The sequence below is a fragment of the Plecotus auritus genome (genome assembly GCF_963455305.1).
Source record: "Plecotus auritus genome assembly, chromosome: 2".
Taxonomy (NCBI): Eukaryota; Metazoa; Chordata; class Mammalia; order Chiroptera; family Vespertilionidae; genus Plecotus; species Plecotus auritus.
The window spans coordinates 34828773-34851627 of record NC_137771.1 but is presented as its reverse complement, the minus strand read 5'-3'; the positions used below and the strand labels follow the sequence as shown (position 1 = coordinate 34851627).

Here is a 22855-nt window from a genome sequence, read left to right as displayed (position 1 = left end):
GGGTGTCAGGGAAACAGAAACAGATGTGGAGAAATAGCAGCTGTGGTGTTAGATGTTTTTGTCTAGCTTCTGAGTACTTGGGAAGCCAAACTCTGTGGACCACTGACCTAATCATCAGAACCTTTGCCTGTGCTGTCATCAGTGTTCTTGGAGAACTGCTCCTCACCTTGCAAAATCCTTCTTCCTCACGTATTCAGGTACCAGAAGTGAAAGTGAAGAGTGGGCTTTGTTCCAGATTATATGAAGTCTTAATCAGGAAGTCCATAGATGTGGGATTTTCTGAAACACTCAGTGTGTAAAAATTAGAATTACTGAACTTTAGAACAGTAAGAAAACAGAACCAAAGAGGGAAGAAGGTATTTTTGTTTGCAAGTGATAAGAATCTAACTCCAATGAGCAAAGATAAAGGGAGACTTTATTAGAAAAATATACTGAGGGGCCCTGGACGGATAGCTCGATTGGTTAGAGTGTTGTCCTGATATGCCAAGATTATGGGTTTGATCCCCGGTCAGGGCACATGCAAGAATCAACCAATGAATGCATAGATAAGTGGAACAACAAATCAATGTTTCTTCCTCTCTCTCTCTCTCTCTCTCAAACAAACAAACAAACAAACACTGAGTTATCTAACATAATCAGAGGAAGAAGTGACCAGCCAAACCTCAAGAAGCCAGAATCAGGGCAAGGAAAGTTTATTATCTCTGCATGAGGCCTTGTTTTCTCTTACTCCAGACGAGCCTTCTATACCTGGGTTGAGGATAGGCCATCACAGTTTCAGAGCTCATATCCTCACATATTTCTCACCCTAAAGGAAAGAAAATAGCTCCAGTTTTCTTTTAAATTGTGGGATAGGATTCTGATTGGCCCCGCTTGATCATATGTCCCTTTTATTGACAGTCTTCTCTAGAATCGCCTGGTTTAGATAAGGAAATAGGAGTACTACGAAAGAAGAGGTTGCTACTTCTGAAGAAATGCGAGGAGACACATTAGCTGGCTAGTACATGACTTATCAGAGGTCCTGAAGCAAGTTAGGGTCAGATTCAGAGCTAGAAACCGAATCAGTAAAATACAAATTATTATTTTTAAAGATATTTTTATTAATTTCAGAGAGTAAAGGAGACGGAGAGAGATAGAAACATCAATGATGAGAGAGAATCATTGACTGGCTGCCTCCTGCATGCCCCCCACTGGGAATCGAGCTGTTCCCCGGGCATATGTCCTGACTGGGAATCGAAACATGACCTCCTGGTTCATAGGTCTACGCTTAATCACTGAGCCACGCCGGCCAGGCAATATGAATTATTAGTAATAATAGAAGTCTCTGGATTCTTTTCATGTGTGCTACTGAAGTAAACCTCGGTGTTACTGAGATGTTCACTCATTTATGTTTTTAAAAGACTGATGTTGTATGGAGGATGGACTGTAGCAAAGTAAGTGTGGAGTAGGGAAACGAGTTAGGAGCTCTGCAGTAGCTCTCTAGGGGAGAAACAATAGTGGGTTGGACCAAGGTCAAGACAATGGAAATGGTGAAAAGTGGGCTGACTTGAGATCTATTTTAAATATATTTTATTGATTTTTTACAGAGAGGAAGGAAGAGGGATAGTTAGAAACATCAATGAGAGAGAAACATCCATCAGCTGCCTCCTGCACACCTCCTACTGGGGATGTGCCCGCAACCAAGTTACGTGCCCTTGACCAGAATCAAACCTGGGACCTTTCAGTCCACAGGCCGACGCTCTATCCACTGAGCCAAACCGGTTTTGGCTTGAGATCTATTTTAGAAGAGAATCATAGCACTTGCTGCTGGATTATATGTAAACACTACAAAAAAAGAGAAAAATAAGGCATTAAAGATGACCCTTAGGTTTCTGTGAAGATTAAGGTTGAAATGAATTTGGGGAAGAATCAAGAGTTCCAATGTGGGCATATTAAGTTTGAGACATGGAGAGTTCCAGTAGGCACTTGTGTATCTAAAGCTTCAGGACCTGATGAGCTGTTCAAGGAAAAAATATAGCTACAGCAGAGCCCAACTATTCTCTGAGCCATCTTTTGTACATATACTGACCGAATACCTCTGCTGGGCTTCCAGCCAGAAACTTCAGGTGGAAATCACAACCATTATTATGGTGAATCCTTTGGAATGAGAAACCAGGCTAATCCCTCAGGGGGTGACTAAGAAGTAACCAAAATGGACTGCTAAACAAAAATCAAAACTTCTCTATCCAACATATGTAATACTTTAAACAATAAAGAATTTAAGTAAAAAACAAACAAAAACTGCTCTACCCAGCTATGTCTTGATTCCTCCAAAGTAGACCCTTTGGACAACTATAGGAATGATGACACTGCCCTGCTTTTCATCATTTTGACATTTGTCTTTGGGGGATATCTTCAAAGCCAGGTTTTAAAATCCAGGGAAATTTACTAAACTTAGTCTCAGATGACTTAGGGTTGCTTCCTTTGGTAGATTGGAAAAAACATGACCACAATATTTTACAGCTCCTGCCATCAAGAAATGACATCTATTTCTCCAGCCCTTAAAACTGGGCTTAGTCATGTAACTTGTGTTAGTTGGTGGGACATTAGCAAACATGATGCAAACAGAGGCTAGATGAGTGCTTCTTTCTGCTTTGGAGTTTGCCCTCTCTTGCTGCTGGGAAAACTTCCACCACCATGTGAACAAACCTGGGCAGCTTTCTGAAGGATCAGACGATGTGGACAGAGGCCTCAATCACCCCAGTCATCTCATCTGGGCACAAAGACATGTGAATAAGGCCATTCTAGAACATCCAGCCTCAGCAAGAAGTTCCATCCTGCCAACCCACAGAACCATGAATAATAATGATTGTAGTTTTAAGTCACTACGTTTTGGAATTGTTATGTTCCTCAGAAGACAATTAACTTTGAACCAGGCAGTCTAAAGCTGTTTCACAGTTCAGATGCTCCTTCTCTCTCCCTTACTCTTTTGGGAGGATTTGTACTTAATCAGCCATCGAACTTAATAAATGAAAGCTTAATTGAGGAATGTAAAGCAATGGACGGTGCGTAGTGGAGGTATCTGGGTGCAATGGAATCTTCCTAGTGCCCCTGAAGCAGTTCTACAAAGGTGACTCGGGTGACATGGAATGATGTAGCTCTTCTTCAGAGCACTTTGTAATTACATTGGAGTGGCTACTTTACAAGGTCTAGACCAGTGGTCAGCAAACTCATTAGTCAACAGAGCCAAATATCAACAGTACAACGATTGAAATTTCTTTTGAGAGCCAAATTTTTTAAACTTAAACTTCTTCTAACGCCACTTCTTCAAAATAGACTCACCCAGGCCGTGGTATTTTGTGGAAGAGCCACACTTAAGGGGCCAAAGAGCTGCATGTGGCTCACAAGCTGCAGTTTGCCGACCACGGGTCTAGACGAAACCACAAGCTACTAGACCAGCAATTTTCAACCTTTTTCATCTCATGGCACACGTAAATTAATTACTAAAATTCTGTGGCATACCAAAAAATATAGTTTTTGCTGATCTGAAAAAAATCCTATCTAAGAAAGAGGGAATATGCAAATTGACTGTCATGCCATCACAAAGATGGGGGAAACTATAGCCACAAGATGGTGGTGCCCAATCCCCTCAGCCCCACCAGAGTCCCCAGTCCTTTCAGCACCACCAGGGGGTGGCAGGCGTGCGGTGCGGCCGGACCCACCCTCAGCCTCCCAGCCGCCCAGGGCCGGCCCGAGACACAGGCAAGCTTCGGATGTCGGCTGCCCAGCTGCCCAGGGCCACCTGAGGCTCAGGTAACCAGGGCCGACTGAGACTTGCGCTGCCGGCAGTGGCAGCAGCAGAGGTGTGATGGGGACGTCACCTTCCCCTGATTGCCGGGTTGCCTCCTGCCTCTGAGAGCTCCCGGACTATGAGAGGGGGCAGGCCGGGCTGAGGGCCCCCCCCCCCCCCCGCTCCAGTGCATGAATTTTCATGCATCGGGCCTCTAGTATAGATATAATTTTGATTCATTCAGACCAGATGGCTATTGTTGTGTTGGCTATTGTCATTTTTTAATTTGGCAATCTAAGGGAAAAGACGTCAATACCCCTGATTAAGTAGTCAGGTATTGCATGTGTTAAAAATTCTTGGGGCACACGGGTTGAAAATCACTGAATTAGAATATATAACCTTCATGAAGGCAAGGACTGTATCTGATTTGCCACCAAATGTATCCTGGTACGTATCAGATACTAATTTGTTGAATGAGTACATTTGAGTTTTGCCTACTTCACATAAGGGATCCAGGCTTTCAAAAACATCACTTAGCAGTATTTGTAACCCACAGGCCTGTCTCTTGCACATATTCTCAGTCACCAGCTGTGGCAGGTAATCAGGTGTAGGTTTGGGATGGGGAATCTAAAATCAGTGAAATCCCAGGACACTGGTTGCTGTAATTCCTTCCCCTTCTCCCAAACTGTTGGCAAACATTCTTTAAGACACTCGAGGAAACCTGATATCCAAGGCAAGAGCTTTGGGCCAGGAGCAGGGGATGTGAGTCAGATCTGGAGAATTCATATTCTGTGAATGTTATAAGGCTGCAGTCACAAAGCAATTGTAAAACCAATGTCCCAACTGAGGTTATTTAATTAACTCTGAGATTCCCTGGGAGTGTGTCATTACCACCATCCCATATCACCTTCATCTAAGAAACTATCTGAAAAGGAAAGTTGAAAGTGCATGAGTCAGACAGAGGTAGGTTCCAATGGTCCTAGTGGGTGACTTAGGCATATTAACGTTTCCAAGTCTATATTTCCTTGCCTGCCAAATCGGGATGATAATATCTTAGAAACACATCCATTAAACTATAGGTACCTTGCAGGCAGGGATCACTTGTTTTCATCTATCTTTATCTAATATTTAATAGTGCCAGGCCCCTGATAGATATATAGGGAATAGGTGAATTTTTCCCCAGAGGTGATCTAAGACCTACTCCTGTCTCCATCATAAATGCACTGTGAGTGACTTTAGGAAATCTCCTCCCTCTCTCTCTCCACCTCAATCTTCCTCTTTGTAAAACATGGAGCCTGGACAAGATTTTCTCTGAGCTTCCTTCCATATCTAATATTCGACAAGTCTGTGACCATTCAGTACCCTCTATCTCCTTGTTGCTTCTAGAAGTTAATAATGTTACAGACTGAGGAGACAATATGTCACGAATCACTCTGTATTTACAGATACACATGCATTTAAAACAGATTCTATAAATAGCTACAATACTGTATTGTACTTTTGGCCTACTTTTGTTTCTTTCAAGGTCAAAATGGTGTGTGTTTTAAATCTTCTTTTATTTGGATTTTTGAACAAGATGAAAACCAGGGCAAGTTGCCACTAACACATATTATGTAGCTTGAACCTTGGTGGCGAACTGTGCTATTACTGTGATTGATGAACATTGCGCTGCAATCAGCTGGAAGCTGCTGCCTTCCACTTAGCGGAAATGAGGTCACAGAGCAGGGCTGGGGAACTGCCATCTAATAAACAGGTCTATTTTTCTGTCACCGGTAGAAGAGTTGCCACCATCATATTTAACTCTTGATTCCATCTGTTGTAAAGATGCTTGCTCCCTTGAACCAGCTCCTGAGTTGTAAAGAATTTGACAGTTTTTAAATAAAATTTTCAATCTTCGCCTGGCTACTCAGTAAGAGAAAAATGATTATTTGATATATGTACTGACATATCCAAGGGGGTATGAGGAGCTCAGTCTGAAATCCTAGTACTAAGGTAGATGAATGTTACTGCCCAGAAAAATAGTAATTATCCCTGACTTGTATGGGACTTGACAGTGTGAAAAGCACAACCAGAACTCCTTTCCTGTGAGGGGACCACATTCTTTCATGGTCAGAGAAGTTGAACAAGTCACTTCCCCAAAATGCCCCATTGGTGGAGCAGGGAGGCTGCTTAAAGCACTGCGTGAGAGCTAGATAAGAATTGCCTGACAGCTCAGTTGGTTAGAGTATCGTCCTGATATGCCAAAGTGTGGGTTCAAAACCCTGGTCAGGGCACATACAAGAATCAACCAATAAATGCATAAATGGAACAAGAAATAAATGTTTCCTCTCTCTCTCTCTCTCTCTCTCTCTCTCTCTCTCTCTCTCTCTCTCTCTGTCTCTGTCTCTCTCTCTTCCTTTCTCTCTGTAAAATCAATACAAAATAAAAATAAAGAATTGCCTGACAGAGGCAGGTTCAGGGAAAGCCAGTGCTTGGGCCAGAGAAGCACTAGACATCTTTTGCTCAGGCCCAGGGGATCTGGTTGCTTAAGAGACTGAGTCTGCTTTGCAAAGTGTTAGACATTCATCACCTCAGATTAGTCTGAATCAGTGAGCAGTTTGTTAACAGATTAGAGACATATCTTTTCTCTAGTAGGCTTGAAATCTGATGGCCTTGGAATTGAATCCTCATATAGATCTAACATTTACTAGCTGTGTGATCTTGGCCAAGTCTCTTAACTTCCTTGGATCGTAGTTTATAAGAAATGGAGCATAGAATGGGGCGAAGAGCACAAACCTTGGAGCCTACTACCTGGGTTTGAACCCATTTTTTATCATTTACTCATTCCATGACTTTAGGCAAGCTAGAGAATCTCTTTATACCTTAATTTCCCCATGTACAAATGAGATTGGTTATAGTTCCTCCCTCACAAAAATGTTGGGAAGATAAATGGTTAATACATGAAAAGTGCTTGGAACAATGACATCAGGGTTAGCTACAATGACATTGGGGTGATAATCCTCATTCCTCGGGTTTATTTTGCAAATGAACTAAAATGATGAAGGTGAAAAAGAGTCACAGAGTTATAAGTGCCAGAAGCTATGTTAAAGATTATCCAAATAGTCCCCCTCATTTTGTAAGTGGGAAATCAAGGTCATGCCCCCCTTAGATTTATTCTGCTTTGAACCACATTTCCCAGTTGGACTACTCAGGAGTCACTGAAAGATGGGTTGGAAGAAAGGACAGGATGGGGAGAAGATCCTATGGACACTGGCAGAAGGAAGTAGAACTATTTGATGTAGAGAAAGGGCAGATCCCAGGGATCATGCCTTCTGTTCTCAAGTCACCTCAGGGTGTCATGGGGCCGAGGGATCAGACTTTGTGAGGTCTCTGACAGCAGAGCTAGTACAAACTGAGTGAGAAAAGGAAGAAGAATTTTTAGGAGTTAGATTTCAGCTTAAAACAAGGGAAACCTTCTGATTATGAGAGCCACCCAAAGATGGTGTGAACAATGAGCTCCGGTCCCTACCAGGAATGTGTGCTTTAGGGGAAGAGATCTGGTTGTGAGGCCTGACAACCACTTGGTCAGAGATACGGATGGAAATTAACTAGTCAGACTAGGTCAAATTTGGGATCCTACCAACTCTAAATTTTTCATATTCTGGGAGTTTAAGAACCAATGACCAATTTCATAGAGTTCCCACAGTTTTGCACCAGCTGGAAAGCAGCAAAATCAGAAATTCATGACCTGCTTCTTTATCTTGCCCATGTTTCTCTTTTTTCTTTTTTGAGCTCCCTGGCTTGCTCTTTCATATAGCAGGAACGTTTGACATTTTTCAAGGGAATAAGCTTTTTCTTTTAAGTGTGTTTCTGACTCAGCCTTTGCTCCTTCAGCATCATTACAGAGCTCTCTGGAGATTAGCTCTGGCCTGTCACCACAGCAACTGCCCAGGCCCTGTGAGCATCCGTGGTAACAGACTTAGGGCTTGGAGAGCTAAGCTTGACTTGCAGTGTGAGGAAGCTCCGCAGGGGAGCCCGATATGAAACAAGCATGTCGTGTATGGGGAGATTTTCTTTAATAGGATTAGCTGTGCAGGTGGGCCTCACTTTACACAGTTGGCCAGGCCCTGGAAAATGTGTGTGTGTGTGTGTGTCTGTGTGTGTGTGTGTGTGTGTGTGTGTGTGTGTGTGTGTGTCAAGTTTTGGTAAATGGAGGACATCTTATTCTAAAGGCAGAAAAGAGATTTGCTTTCCAAGTCCTTGTAGTGAATCCCCTTTGTAAAATGGAGTCTTCTTTTGTAAATCTCCACCCACATTGCAACCTGGCTGTTAGTCTAGTGCTGAGTGTCTGTGAGTGGGGCCATCTGCAGAGAACCCCTCGGGCATGCTTCCTCCTCCAAGGCAGACAAAGAACAGCAGCAACGCAGCTGGCTTGGGGCTGGGGTGGACAGAGTGTAACAGGGGAAGCAGAGTAGGTGTGGGGCCACAATGAGGGGAGGTCAGGAGGGTGGGGCCTTGCCTAGCATGAGCAGTTCTGCTGCAGCAGCGGCGGGGTGTCCGAGAGACGGGTGTTCTTGGAGGCACCCAGCACGGAGGGGTCCGTGTCCAGTGAATCAGACATCTTGTCGCAAATGGCATCCACCAGGCGCTCGAAGGCCTGTCTCACACTGATATTCTCCTTAGCGCTGGCTTCAAAGAAGTCAAACCCTGCGGAGGAGAGAGATACAGATAAGGATTTTCCTTTTCCTTTTCATGCCCCCTGATCAGACCACTCTGGATTAATACAGCCAGTGCTCAGGGGAGAAGCAAAGAAGCCTAATCCCATGGGCAGAGAATTCTGCTTCAAGGAAACAGCACAGCGCAGGGATTACCTGCACTGGTTTAGATCCTGGCTCTACCATTGACCAGCTGTGTAACTCCCAGAAAGTCACCTATTCTCTTCATGAATCAATGCCCCAGTTTATAAATAGGGATAAGTTTACCTACCTCATAGAATTAGTTCAAGGACTAAACAAGATAATGAATGTAAAGTGTATAGCCCTGTGCCTGACACAGAGGAGAGTCATTAGGTATATTTTCTAATAGAGTGACTACTTCAATATGTGTGCATAGTACTTGCCAGGTTCCAAAGCATTTATCACATCCATTATCTCATTTGATCTTGATGTCATACCTGGAGGAAAGAGGGTCCAGGCAGACCCTCTCCATTTCACTAATGTAGACACTGTGGTGTAGAGAAATAAACCGACTTGCCCAAGGTAAGTACTTGCCCAAGAAAAGGCACCAGTATGAGAAGCAGGCTTTGGCCTTTCTTTTTTTTTTTTTTTTTAATATATTTATTGATATTTTACAGAGAGGAAGGGAGAGGAATAGAGAGTCAGAAACATCAATGAGAGAGAAACATCGATCAGCTGCCTCCTGCACACCTCCTACTGGGGATGTGCACGCAACCAAGGTACGTGCCCTTGACCGGAATCAAACCCGGGACCCTTCAGTCCGCAGGCCGACGCTCTATCCACTGAGCCAAACCGGTTTCAGCAAGGCTTTGGCCTTTCTGACCAGGGCTTTCCCTCCTCTTCCCCCTGCCTCCGTCTCCCCCTAGTCTGGCCAGCACTAGTCTAGGCTCTGGGAGGCATCCCAAGATCCACACTGAATAAGCAAAATTCTATTTGCCCTTTCCACCCACAGACACAAAGGCTTATCACCACTCAGTGGGGTCCATTCTTCCTGAATTCCCGTGGAATGGCCCTGTATCTCTCCTTCTCCCAACAAGCCCCCCCCCTGCCCCCCGCAAAAGGCCCTCAGAAAACTGCACCTAAGCCCTGGCCGGTTTGACTCAGTGGATAGAGCATCGGCCTGGGGACTGAAGGGTCCCGGGTTCGATTCCGGTCAAGGGCATGTACCTTGGTTGCGAACACATCCCCAGTGGGGGGTGTGCAGGAGGCAGCTGATCGACGTTTCTCTCCCATCAATGTTTCTAACTCTATCCCTCTCCCTTCCTCTCTGTAAAAAATCAATAAAAATATATTTAAAAAAAGAAAAAAAAGAAAACTGCACCTAAAGCATGAGACATTCTTGACTGTTCTATACCTTGTGATCTTTAACGACACTTTCTGTGACAATGAACAGGACTTGGTTGTCTTAGGAGACCCAAGAAAGGCCCTCCTGATTCAGACAAAGTGGCTTCTTTCCAACTGAGGAATCTTGTTCAGGTTGGTGGCAACCCTTAAGAGTCTAAGCCACTTTCTCCATCACTTCCCTGCCCTAGCCTACTCCTTCCTCTTTTGTCTGTCTACCTCTTTCCCTTCCTTTGGAATCTATCTTTATTTCTCCTCAAAAGCTTCTTTCTTCCCTTTTTTTCATTTTAGCTCTTCTTTTCCCCTTATGTTCCTTGCACTCTTTTCTAGGGGGTCTCTAATATTTATTGAGCACCTCCTATATGCCAGACTCTATGCTAGGAGTTTTACAAATATCATCTTACTTAATCTTCACAGCAGCCTGTTGGGTAAACAGAAGCTTCTCCAATTTATAAATAAGAAAACAACGGCTCCAAGAGGTTATATAACTCATACAAGGTCACATGGCTGTACTAGTGGAAACTGGGTCTAGATCTGGGTTTGGCTAGCTCCCAAGTCCATACACAGCCCAGCCTCCTATTTCTCCCTTTCACTTACCTTTTTTCCCCCTGATCATATCTTTTTCTTCCTTTACAAATATCTTTGGCCTCCTTTGCTTTTATCTGACTACCACTGTGTCTGAATCTGGGCAAGTCACTTCATCTTTTTGAATTACTTAACCTCTCTGAGTCTCAGACTCCCCATATGTCAAATAGAAATAATAACTGTGTCTTCCAGCTGAGAGAGGTTGGGAGGACTGAGCGAGGTGATGGATAAATTGCTGTACAAAAGTTGCCTGTTATAATGACAGCTTCTTTCTGCTCTTCTTCTTTCATCTGCATCTCTCCTCTCCCTCTTTTTCGCCTCTCACAAAGGAGGAGGGTCTCTTTCCTCTTTCCTCCTCTCCCTGTTATCCCGTTGTCTACAAAGAGGCTGAAGCCCCCAGGTACAAACAAGGCTCTTTCCCCAGCCATCCCAGCTTGAAGGCACTCACAACCCCTGCCAGCCCAACTCAGCTGACAGCTTCTCCTGCGGCCTATTTCCCGACCTGAGAAAGGCAAGCTGCAGAAGTGCAGGCTAATTTCAGCCTGTGATGAAGAAGGAGGCAGCTGCTGGCTCATTATCCTCAGGCCACAGAAACATAGTCAGCTTCAGAGACCCTCCAGCATGTAGCTTTTCCTTAGTGAATATCTGGACTGTGGAAAAATGGACTCTGGCTGTTGACTGTTTTATTACAAGTGACAGTGGCAGGGGAGGTGTTGGGGGTGTTGCCTGCCTAGGAAAGGGGTAAACAGATAAAGAAGTAAATAGGCTTAAACCATCAGTGTAGATGAATGTGAGGACACAGGTCAAGGCCATGAGCACAAATGCCTTCTGAGGAAGTGGCACTGAGGGGAGGATATGCTACACTGAGCAGGTGGGCAGTGGGAAGAGGCCCAGGAGTTAGACAGCCTGGATTTGAACATACCTCAGTCAGCTACCAACTGGGTGACCATAGGCAAGTTGCCTAATCTCTCTAAGCCTGTCTTTTCATCTGTGGAATGGGGTAAATATCACATACCTCATAAGGCAGTAATGAAAATTAAATGCACAAAAGTATGTCAGTCCCTCACATGTGCATAGTCCTTAACAGTTTACACATACAAATTTTTAAAAATGTGTTTTTATTGATTTTTTTTTTTTTAGAAAGAGAGAAGAAGGGAGAGGGGAAAAAGAGAGAGAAGCATTGATGTGAGAGAGAAACATTGATCAGCTGCCTCCTTCACGCACCCAGACTTGGGATCGAGCCCAAAACTGGGGCATGTACCTGATCAGGAATCGAACTGGCAACCCTTCAGTTCACAGGACAATGCTCAACCAACTGAGCCACACCAGCCAGGGCCACAAATACAATTTTAGAACAACCTTGTGAGGGGGCTAAGGTGAGACAAGGGTTTTCACTTGTAATTTACAGATAGGGAAACCGAGGTTTAGAGATGGGGCATTAGCCAGGGCTCTATCCCTTATGCCCCCTTGTCTTGCTCTCAGTTGGAACAGTGACAGAACACACTAGAACATTTCTAACCCAGGTAAAGCAAACCAGAGGCTGTGCAGGAATGCAGTGGAAGGAGAGAGTAGAGGGAAGGAAAGGGGGTGGAAGCCTCCAAAGTCAGTGGGGATGGGAGCCTTTAGGGCCAGTACTGAGCAAAACTCTTCACCCAACTAACTTCTCATTTTTCAGGACCCAGCTTAGATAGGGCCTCTTCATTCTCCTTGTGCTTCCTCTGCCACAGCACATGTCACCCTGCATGGAGAAGTCCATTTGACAAGGAGCTCCCAAGCAGGGACCATGTCATTGATCTGAGCATCTGCACCAGTTGAAGTAGGTGCTTGCTGAATAGTGGTAGAATGATTAATGAATGAAGGAGGTGGGATGAGCATGGAGGATGTGGATGAGGAGATGTGGACAGTGGGGTCATAAGAACTCAGCTCAATGAGCATGGCAGATCCTGTGCTGGGCACTGGGGACACTGAGGTGAATCAGAAACAGTTCTTACTCTTAAGGAGCTCCTAGTTTAGTGTGGGAGAGACACAGTGACAATATTATAGTGATAAAAGCTGGAATGGTGAGAAGCCAGGCAATTGTCAGGGCACAACGTTATTTAAATGAGCCTGGGGCCAGGGAAGGCTTCTTGGAGAAGCTGATTCCTAAAAAGATATCAGCTAAATAAAGACACGTGATTGTGAGTGTATGTGTGAGCACATGCATGTACAGCACACAGGGGAAAAGGTATGAGCACAGACAAGGGGGCAAAAAACAGCCTTGGTTTATGCTGGGATGACCATAGTAGTCTGTTATCATTAGAGCAGAAAGCTCCAAGTGGTGAGAGATGAGGTAGTAGGTGGTCAAACATGGAGACCTCGTATGTCATGCCGAGACTTGTCTCCACCGTCATCTCAAAGGTAACGGAGGTATGAGAACTCTGATTCCAGTAACCAGCTCATGGGCCTAGCCAGCTCTTTTGCTAGCAGAACAAGTCCAGATGCACCCCCACCTAATTACTGTCAGTCTCCTGGAAGGTTCTTCATTCGTAGGTCCAGATGGTAACCTTTTCCTCAGGTTCATTAGTAAGGATTCTCAGGAGCTGAGAATCTAGCAAGGTCACGAAGATGACAACCGATTAATCAGACTAGCCCCCAGTCCTTTCCTCCCTCTAATTGGCTTCAAAACAATGGAATTTCTGCTGTCTTTAACAGGTCCCAATTCTTAACTGAATCTAATATGATTCCCTCCACCCCAAAATGATTGTTTCCCCTTCCAGTCCAAAGGCAGCTGTCACAGACCCACAGACCGTGTCCACACTTCCTGGTTCTGAATTTGACTTCAGAATTCTATTCAGAAACTTGCAACCTACTAAACTCACCCCTCCGTCCTGACACTGCCCCAGAACCTTTCTCCTTCACTTATATGTTCAAATCCCTTCTCCATCCTTTTCTGATACCTCTTCATTTCCCATCATTTGTCAATCTTCAACTCACACCACTCTGATCCCTGATGATTTTGGCAAGGGACTCACTGTCTTCCTTTCCACACAGGGTTGTTCTCATTCTCAGGAACTTTTGGTTTCACGTGGACAATCCATCCAACACCCTGGCCTCTTAATGTCTCAAACATATCATTTCAGCGACCTTTTTCTTCCACTTCATTTCAGCTATGCCCCGTCCGTATAACCTGAGCTATTTTGACTTGGCTTTGTGTCACCAGAACTGAGAGAGGTTTCATTAATGCAACAGCCAGCCTATTGGCTTAACACCCATTACCCTGCATGGTTGGTCTCTCTCTACTTCTCCAACCTCATCTTCCTGGTTCATACCATGTTCCAGAAACATCAACGCTTTCTTATTTGGTGCCTCTGCTCAGGCTACTACTCTCTAGCTCCTACTCCTAATTATCTTTATTACTCACCTGTGGAATCACTGATTCCAGAGAGCCTTCGCTTTCTCTTCCCACTGAACCCCCACCACTCAGAACATATGAAGTACCTCTCCCCTGTAATACCATGGCACCTTACCCAGTTGTTTCAGTCAGATCCCAACAGGAAAATGGGAACTATTCTTAATATTTAACCCAGAGGGAACTGATTATATAGGTGATAGAAAAACTAAAAGGCCAAATAGAATAGTAAGGAAACCTAGAGATTATCAACAGGGAAAGAAAAATACAACAAAACAAGCTCTGGCCAGGTAGCTCAGTTAGTTGGAGCATCGTCCTGATGCACCAAGGTTTTGGGTTTAGACCGGTTAGGGAAAATGTAAGAGCCAACCAATGAGTGCATGAATAAATGGAATAGAAACTCAATGTTCTCTCTCTCTCTCTCTCTCTCTCTCTCTCTCTCTCTCTCTCTCTCTCTCTCTCTCTCCCCCCCCCCTTCCTTTCTCTCTAAAATCCTATATAATAAAAGGTTAATATGCAAACTGACCAAACAGTGGAAAAACCAGTCGCTATGACATGCACTGACCACCAGGGGGCAGATGCTCAATGCAGGAGCTGCCCCCGGATGGTCAGTGTGCTCCCACAGGGGGAGCGCCACTCAGCCAGAAGCCGGGCTCATGGCTGGTGAGCTCGGCGGTGGTGGCGGCCCGGTGGGAGCCTCTCCTGCCTCCATGGCAGTGCTAAGGATGTCCAACTGACCACTTAGGCCCGCTCCCCGTGGACAGGCCTGCCAGTCGGACATCCCCCAAGGGCTCCCAGACTGCAAGAGGGTGCAGGCCAAGCTGAGGGACCCCCACCCCAGTGCACAAATTTTGTGCACCGGGCCTAGAGTCAAGACATAAATTAAAACGAAAACTATTACTAGGGCCAAAGGAAGCTAGAACCATGGATGCAGGAGTCAGGAAGAAGAGGAGCAGCCTCTACAGAGAAGCTAACTGTGTGTGGGGAGGGAAGGGGGGCGGGATGCAGGTTTCTCCCTTTTCTCATCTCCAATCACCTTTCAGTGTCTCTCCTTGGCTAATCCCCTCAGGGGCCTGGGAAACAAAGCTTGCAAAGGTCAACACCCCAGAGGCGATTGCAGGAAAGAGACAGAACAGGTGAAGGGTAAAGAATGATAGCAGAACAGGCTAAGGACATCTACCCAAAGGTTAGTGAAATGATCTCTTTCCTATTTTACTTCCCTGGTCAATGAGGATTTTGAGGGCAGGGAATTCATTCACCTCTGTGTCTCCAGGGTCCATCATGTGTTCAGTAATTGTAGTAGATTATTCACTGCCCTCCCTGTAGAGGATTTTACATTCCTACAGATTGCCAAGTGGCTTGCAGTGCCTCCTTGTGGGAGGTATATATCGCCTCACTTCAACATCAGATTTAACTGTGTGACTTGTTTTGGACACTGGATGTGGCCATTCCAAGTCTCACCAAAAGCTTTAAGAAGAGCCTTTGTGTGGTTTAGCCATCCCAGATTGGATCCCAGAGTAAGAAGTTGGAACAGAGCTGCAGCTGACTTGCGGTAGAAAAAACAAGCAAACAAACAACTTTACGGTAATATCTAAGCTTCTGACTTGGGTTATATATTACCGCAATATAATCTAAAGAAATCTCACTAACATTGTGAATGAGGATGGAAATTGAAAAGAAACTATGGCAGGCTTTTGGGAAAATACCACTGGATGATAAAATGGGAGCCTTAAGTCCAAAGGCTGAGTGTGAGTAGTACTGGGTCTGCCCTCTACTATCTGCATGGCTCCGAAAAGTTACATAATCTTTTTTTAAAAATAAAAACAATTCCACACGAGCGAGGGAATATGGGACATGTGTAATACTTTCAAAAATAAAGAAAATTTTTTTTTAAAATAATAATTTGAAAAAAGAAAAACAAAACAATTCCACAGCCCTGGCTGGTAGGATTTGGTTGGGTGCCATCCCATGCACCAAGAAGTCTCCAGTTCAGTTTCTGGTCAGGGCACATGCCTAGTTTGCAGACTTGATCTGGAAGGGGGTGTGCAGAAAGCAGCCAATCAATGTTTTGCTCTCACATCGATGTTTCTCTCTTCCCCTCTCCCTTCCTCTCTCTCTAAAAATCAATTAAAAATCTTTAAAAATAAAAACAATTCCACAGCATTTATTGTCATAAATAAATAACATAAGGGTAATCAAAGCAATTTGAATAAATGTTTAAGAACCATACTCCCAACAAAGGGCACTTAAAAAACACAAACTGTAAGGTTACATAATCTTTAAGTGAAAAGATAAAGACACAGGAGTGTGCACAGATCTTTGTGTACAAGAAAACACAAGTGGTCTGGACTCAGCTTCTTCATCAGTACATTGGAGCTGATGATAATGCCACCTTCCAGGCTACGAGGGAGAGAGAGGGTCATAAGAGAATTGTTGTGAAAGCACATTGCGAGCTTCACCAAAGTTAGTTACTATCATCAATGCCAACTAGGTCTTTTTTTCTCTGGAACTAGGCTTAGTGATGCAAGGTTTCAATGATTCATACCAATCCAAAAACATTCAGCAACACCTAAAATAGGCAAGGCAGCATACAAGAGTCTATGGCAGGGGTGGGCAAACTTTTTGACTCGAGGGCCACAATGGGTTCTTAAACTGGACCGGAGGGCCGGAACAAAAGCATGGATGGAGTGCTTGTGTGAACTAATATAAATTCAAAGTAAACATCATTACATAAAAGGGTACGGTCTTTTTTTTTATTTCAATAGTTTTATTCATTTCAAACATTTTAACAAGAAGAATGTAAACACTAATTATTATAATTTGAAACTTCAAAAAATGGAGGAATCATAGCACAATAACATACCTTATATTGAAGATGGCAAAGGCAAAATAAAATTGCCTAACAAAGGAAAGGTACAAAAGCCTTTCAAATTAAACTTAAATATAATAAAATAATTTAAAACTAAAACAAATAGAAAAGAACAAAATGTGTAAACAGTAAATTAAACATTTTCTTTAGTGCAACTTCCAAATTATGCCCGGGACGTAGATGTAGATGGCAATGTTGACTGGGTTGAAAGGTTTTTGGTCTTTAAAACATCAACTTCAGTGGGAACAGTGTTGTTGGTCTCCTTTTTAGCTAATGCTCTGATACTGTGCTCTCCAGGGGCGTGTCTCCCTACATCACCACGATAACGTGTCTACGCATTCCCAGGGTGATGTCGGGGGACACGTCCGCGGGCATTACAAGGAGCCTCTGGAAGATTGAGAGGTTGTTCCTTCTACTGAATGGGCTGATATAAATCCGCCCACCCAGAAGTAGGAGCTGCAGCCGTGGTCCCGACGTTGCCATGTTAACACTGCTGCTGGTGAAGGAGCAGAGGGGAGAGCAAGAGAACCCTCCGCTCTTTCGGCTCTGCGGGCCGGATAGAACAGCCCAACGGGCCAGATCCGGCCCGCAGCCGTAGTTTGCCCACGGCTGGTCTATGGAGTCTGAGTGGAGAATTGTGTGAATTGCAGTTTCAGGATCAAAGAGTAATAGAGCCAAACAGACCTTCCCAGTCAACTAATCCATATCCCCTATCTTTCAGAGGAGCAAACTGAGATCCACAGACAGGAAACAAAAAGCTCAAGGTCATACAGTAAACTAGTGGCAGAGACAGGATAAAACATTCAATCTCCTCACTTCTAGTCTGATGCTTTTCCCACTATACTTTGCTGGAGTGAGTGCATGTATGTGTTTCGAAACCACATTTTAAATCGGTCTCTTCTTCTCTTGTAGGCAGAAGCACATTTACCTTTTACTAGCCTCCCTGGGCTCTGGCCAGACCCATTCGCAATCAGATGCAGGGAAGGGACAAGAAGCCCCTTCTGAAGGGCACAGGGAGGCAGAGGCCCTAAAATGCCATGCTTCCTGGAATAGAAGGCCCTGAAACTCCTCCACCCTCCCAAAGATCCACTTTCCCCAGGGTCTTTACAGCCTCACTCATGTCCCAGGAACTTCACAGAAGACCTGTTGCTACTCACTCACAGCTTCAAAAATGCTAGTTGCTGGCCATATCAATAGTCTTGGCTGAATGAGCTGAGAAAAGATTAAAAAAAAAAAAAAAAAAGCCTGAAGAGGGATCCCATGAAGCACAGAATGGCACTGCAGCACTGACGAGCCGACCACTGAAACGTACTTAATGGACGGCATAGCAGAGGGAAAGGACTAGGGTGGTGATGAGGAAGGCTGAGCATCTTCCCTCACTGTTCCCAGATATAACCACTTCCTTGCAAAATTCTTAACATGGCCCACAAGATCCTGTAATCTGGTCTCTGCCTACTTTCTCTACTCTTATCTCACACGGTTCTCCCCTTGATTGTTTAGGCCCTGTGACATGGCTAACTTTTTCTCATCCTTTAGTTCTCAGCTTAAGTGTTACTTTCTCAGAAGATCTTGACTCTCCAGTCTAAAATTAGGTCTCTCTTGCCCTAGCTGATTTGGCTCAATGAATAGTGTCAGCCTGTGAACTGAAGGGTCCCGGGTTCGATTCTGATCAAAGGCACATTCCCGGGTTGTGGGCTCAATCCCCAGTATGGGTCGTATAGGAGGCAGTCGATCAGTGATTCTCCCTCATCATTAATATTTCTGTCTCTCCCTCTCCCTTCCTCTCTGAAGTCAATAAAAAATATTTTTTTAAAAATTAGGTCTTTCTTTTTCACTTTCTTCATAGACTGGTAACTTATGTTACTTTTATCTGCCCACCATACCTTTCTTTAAGGAACCCCTATTTTATACAGTTGTAGTGGGACCATAGGTTATAATACTTGCCTCCCCCAGCTATTGGGATAACCATGTGATTCACAGGGGACCAATCATATTCTTCCCTGAGACTTATATATGGTGGCTGGGAGAGAGAAGCTCTTTTTGCAGGAGCTGGGACAATATGAATCTGGAGCTGCCATCATCCACTTTACTCCCCATGAAGAGTTTGGCTACAGGAAGAGGCTGGAAGGATAAGCAAAGCTGTGAACTAGAGAGTGCAATTAAATCCAAGGTCTAGTGGACTTCATAGGTACATGAGCTAAATATATATATTTTTTAAATTTTTATTTAAAGCTAGATTGATCTGGGGTTTTATCACTTGTCATAACAAGAGTCCTAACTTATGCAGAACTTATCACAATTTTAATAGCTTTATTAAGATATAATTCAAGTACCAGGTAATTCACTTATTTATACCATTTAAATTATATATTTTTGTATAATTATTTGTTTAAAATTTATTTCCTCATTAGTTCCAGGACAATAAAGATTATAGCTATTTTCTTCACTGTTATATCCCAAGTGCCAAAACAGAACTTGCCTGGTTCAGAGTACATGCTCAAAAAATATTTTTAACTGAATAAATGTATGAATAAATGAAAATCTACCCTTGTCTGGGTGCTCTTGAGGTCTAGCAAGAGATATAGACACATAAGTAATCAAGTTCTGGCTAAGCAATAGAGGAACGCTCAGGAAGTTGAGTAGGACAGAGATTGGTTACCTTGGCCTGCCCAAATCTGACCACTTCATTAAAGCCCTCTTCAAGTGCCTCCCTAAACCCTTTACTAAGAATCTCACTTCCATCTATGTTTCTACGTACATTTGATAGGTCTATACTGACTCCACTACTTCCTAACTATGTAATCTTGAGCAAATTACTTAATCTATGAACTTCATTTATCAGAGTATTGGACATGTCCTATAGTACCTACCTTGAAGGGTTATATTGAGAATTAAATGAAATAATGCAAAGTACTTCATATAATGCTTGGCTCAATATACATCACCCATTATTACTACAGTGTGATTAAGTGGTTAGGCTCTGGAGCCAGACTGCTGCTTGAGTTCAAATTCTGACTCTACCTATTACTAACTGTGTGACCTTAAGCAAGTTACTCAACTTCTTTGTGCCTCAGTTTTCTCAACTGTTAAAAAAAATAACTTGGAGATAAGAAAAGTACATGTCTCAGAGGATTTTAGGAGAATTGAATTAAATGAGTAATACCTTAGCCGAAACCGGTTTGGCTCAGTGGATAGAGCGTTGGCCTGCGGACTGAAAGGTCCCAGGTTCGATTCCGGTCAAGGGCATGTACCTTGGTTGCGGGCACATCCCCGGTGGGAGGTGTGCAGGAGGCAGCTGATCGATGTTTCTCTCTCATCGATGTTTCTAGCTCTCTATCTCTCTCCCTTCCTCTCTGTGAAATATCAATAAAATATATTTTAAAAAAAAATAAAAAATAATAAATGAGTAATACCTTAAAACATTTAGAATAGTGGCTGGCCCACAGTAAACACCTAATAGTTAACCAGCTTACTTTTAAAAAATCTTAGTCATAAAGGGCTTGGCATGCTGTCTATCTTTTTTCCTAATATAAAACTAATTCACCTTTTAAAAACTTAGTCTTGTTTAACTCTAAGGGCTTGACATGCTGATTATATATTTTTTTCTAAGACACACCAAAATATCTACATAAAATCATCTTGCACACTTTCAGTGTCATGGGTTTCTCTCTTTGGGAAACACTACTCCAGGCTCGCGTGTTCCCATGATTTATGGTCCCCTGAACACCAAGTGCTATTCCTTGCCTTTGTCGGTGTTACTCTCCCTGCTTAGAATGTCTTGCCTCTCTCTCTCCCTTGGCTGCTCCTACTTGTCTTCACGACTCAGCCTGGGCATCGTGTTCTCTGACCCCAACTGAATTAGGTGCCTCCTCTGCGCTCCCACAATCCCTGGCATATCCCTCTATCACAACAGTGATCACTGGGGGTATCACTGTTTCTGTCCTTCACAGATCAGGGAATGTATCCTATTTCACTGCACAGTACCTGGCATAGAGCAGGTACTCAGAAGTCTTCATTGGATTGAAGTAAAATGAAGTAGCCAAATACATAACATAATACACATTTAATCAAAACGTATTTGTGCAGTATCTTCTCAGTGCTAGGCCATATACTAGGCACTGTGGGTACAAAGATAAATAAGATTAATTTCCTGGCTTCATGGAGCTTTTGGGAGATAGACAAGAAAACAAGTGCACCCAAGTGCCATGGGCACTGTGACTGCCTGTATGGGGTACATTAAGTGGGGACCCAAAGAAAAGAGCTCTGGGCAGCCAGGAAAGGCTTCACAGAAGGTGTGCAGCTTGAGCTGTTTTGAAAACTGTGTGTGTGTGTGTGTGTGTGTGTGTGTGCGGGAGGGGATGTTTCACTGGATGAATGAGGGTGGGGAATGGGATACAGAAGAGAGCATCCCAAACAGATGGAGCATAGAGGGTCCAGGGAGCGTGCTGGGTGTTTCCCTGGGGACAGCAGGTTGAAGACATAAAGAGATAGCCTGAGATCACCTAGGTGTGGGCGGCAGAACATGCTTACTGTTCTGAGAACCACAGATGGGTGGAGGTACTTTCTGAATCCTGAGAAACTCTGTGAAGATATAAGAACAGTACGACCCATGATGATTCAATCTTCCTTTTTATTAATTAATTTATTTTTTTAATCCTCACCCGAGGATATCTTTTCCATTGATTTTTAGAGAGAGTGGAAGGAAGAGGGAGAGACAGAGAGAAACACTGATGTGAGAGAGACACATCAACTGGTTGCCTCCCATATGCCCCCCACCAGGGCCAGGAGCTTGCAGAGAGCCTGCAACAGAGGTATGTGCCCTTGACCGGAATTGAACCCGGGACCCTTTCATCTGCAGGCCAACGCTCTATCCACTGAGCCAAACCAGCTAGGGCCCTTTTTATTATCTACCTACAGTTTGCTAGTTTCTATTTCAGAACACCCTGGGGAATAGAAGAAGGGAGAAAGATGCATAGGACTCCTCCCCCAACACACACATACTCATAATACATGTAATATAAATATGTACAACACACAACACACATAATACAAATATATACAACATACGTGGACATTATACAGTTTACCTACCTACCAGCCCATATATTGGTACTTCAGAAATTGCCAGAGAGTATAACTTTAAACCTCCTACTTCTGAAAACGTACAACACCTAAGCCGTGAGAACTATTTAGACTAGCTAATAGCTAAGCAATAGAGGAAGATTTCTCTAAGTCGATCTTACATTAAACCCCAATACAGAAAAGAAAAGAAAAAGTTGCTATTTTAAGCAAGTATTGTCAGGGGTCCTGCTGTGGAGCTACTGAGACACACCTAAGGCACCTGGGTCTCAAGGGAGCACAAGAATGAAGATGCTTTAACCTTGGAAAAAGCCAGAGCATTACTGAACTGCATACTTAAAGCCACACTGTTTCCTCCCTTCATACAATAACTTTTGTTGTGAAATGTGTTTTGGTGAGGAAGGATCAGTTTACATTGGGAGAAAGTGTAAGACAACCTGTGATGTTTAGTGCTATAGTTACTGTAGGGTTGTTTGATATTAAGGACATTGTCACAAGCCACATATAGAGTCTGCTCTACAGCTGCCAATGAAGAGTAGTGCTTCTCTGGAATAATGGGTCTGTTTTTAATTTAAGAACCATCTCTGAACCATGTAACTGATTATGTTTCCCTCTTTGCAATGGTTGCTAGGAAGCTCAAAGCCAATATTTTGGCCCAACTCTTGCTTATGCCCAAGAATTTACAATATACATACTTATGTCACTGCTGGCTTCCTCTTATTTACCTCCTACCCTTGCTTTTCCTTTGCTCCAATTTTCTCACTTATTTAGGGTTTTAAAAATGTACTATGATGAGTTTTATAAAACACCTTAAATCTTTTGTGGAAGGAGCTGGTGAAAAGTGTTCATAATTTTAAGTTTTACTTATATATTCAATGTAACAAAATATATGCATATAATCATAAATTACCTAACACAAAGCTATATATGTTCATCACATAAATATAAAACAACACATAGAGCACATCTATAATAATAAAAGCGTAATTTGCTAATTAGACCAGACATCCTTCCAGATGTCCTTCCAGACAAAAGCCGCTGCGGGCAAGGGCCGTGGCAGAGGTGGCAGAGGCCCCCAGCCATGGCAGCGGCAGGCAGGGGCTGCAGCAGCA

General features: G+C 43.6%; 1 protein-coding gene across 4 annotated transcripts in view; it reads right to left on the bottom strand.

Moving 5' to 3' along the window:
- RAB3B (RAB3B, member RAS oncogene family) overlaps positions 1–22855 on the bottom strand; it is a 93243-nt gene that overhangs the window by 15462 nt on the left and 54926 nt on the right. For 2 of the 4 annotated variants that reach the window (XR_013959734.1, XM_080652119.1), the window contains exon 5: positions 8265–8452. Coding sequence is in view for 3 of the 4 variants with exons in the window: in XM_080652119.1 (XP_080508245.1) it covers positions 8265–8452 (188 nt within the window). In the remaining variant the exon portion in view is untranslated. Of the gene's footprint in view, positions 1–5186; positions 8453–22855 lie in introns of those variants that run through there. The other 2 variants (XM_080652118.1, XM_080652117.1) reach the window with 2 other exon arrangements.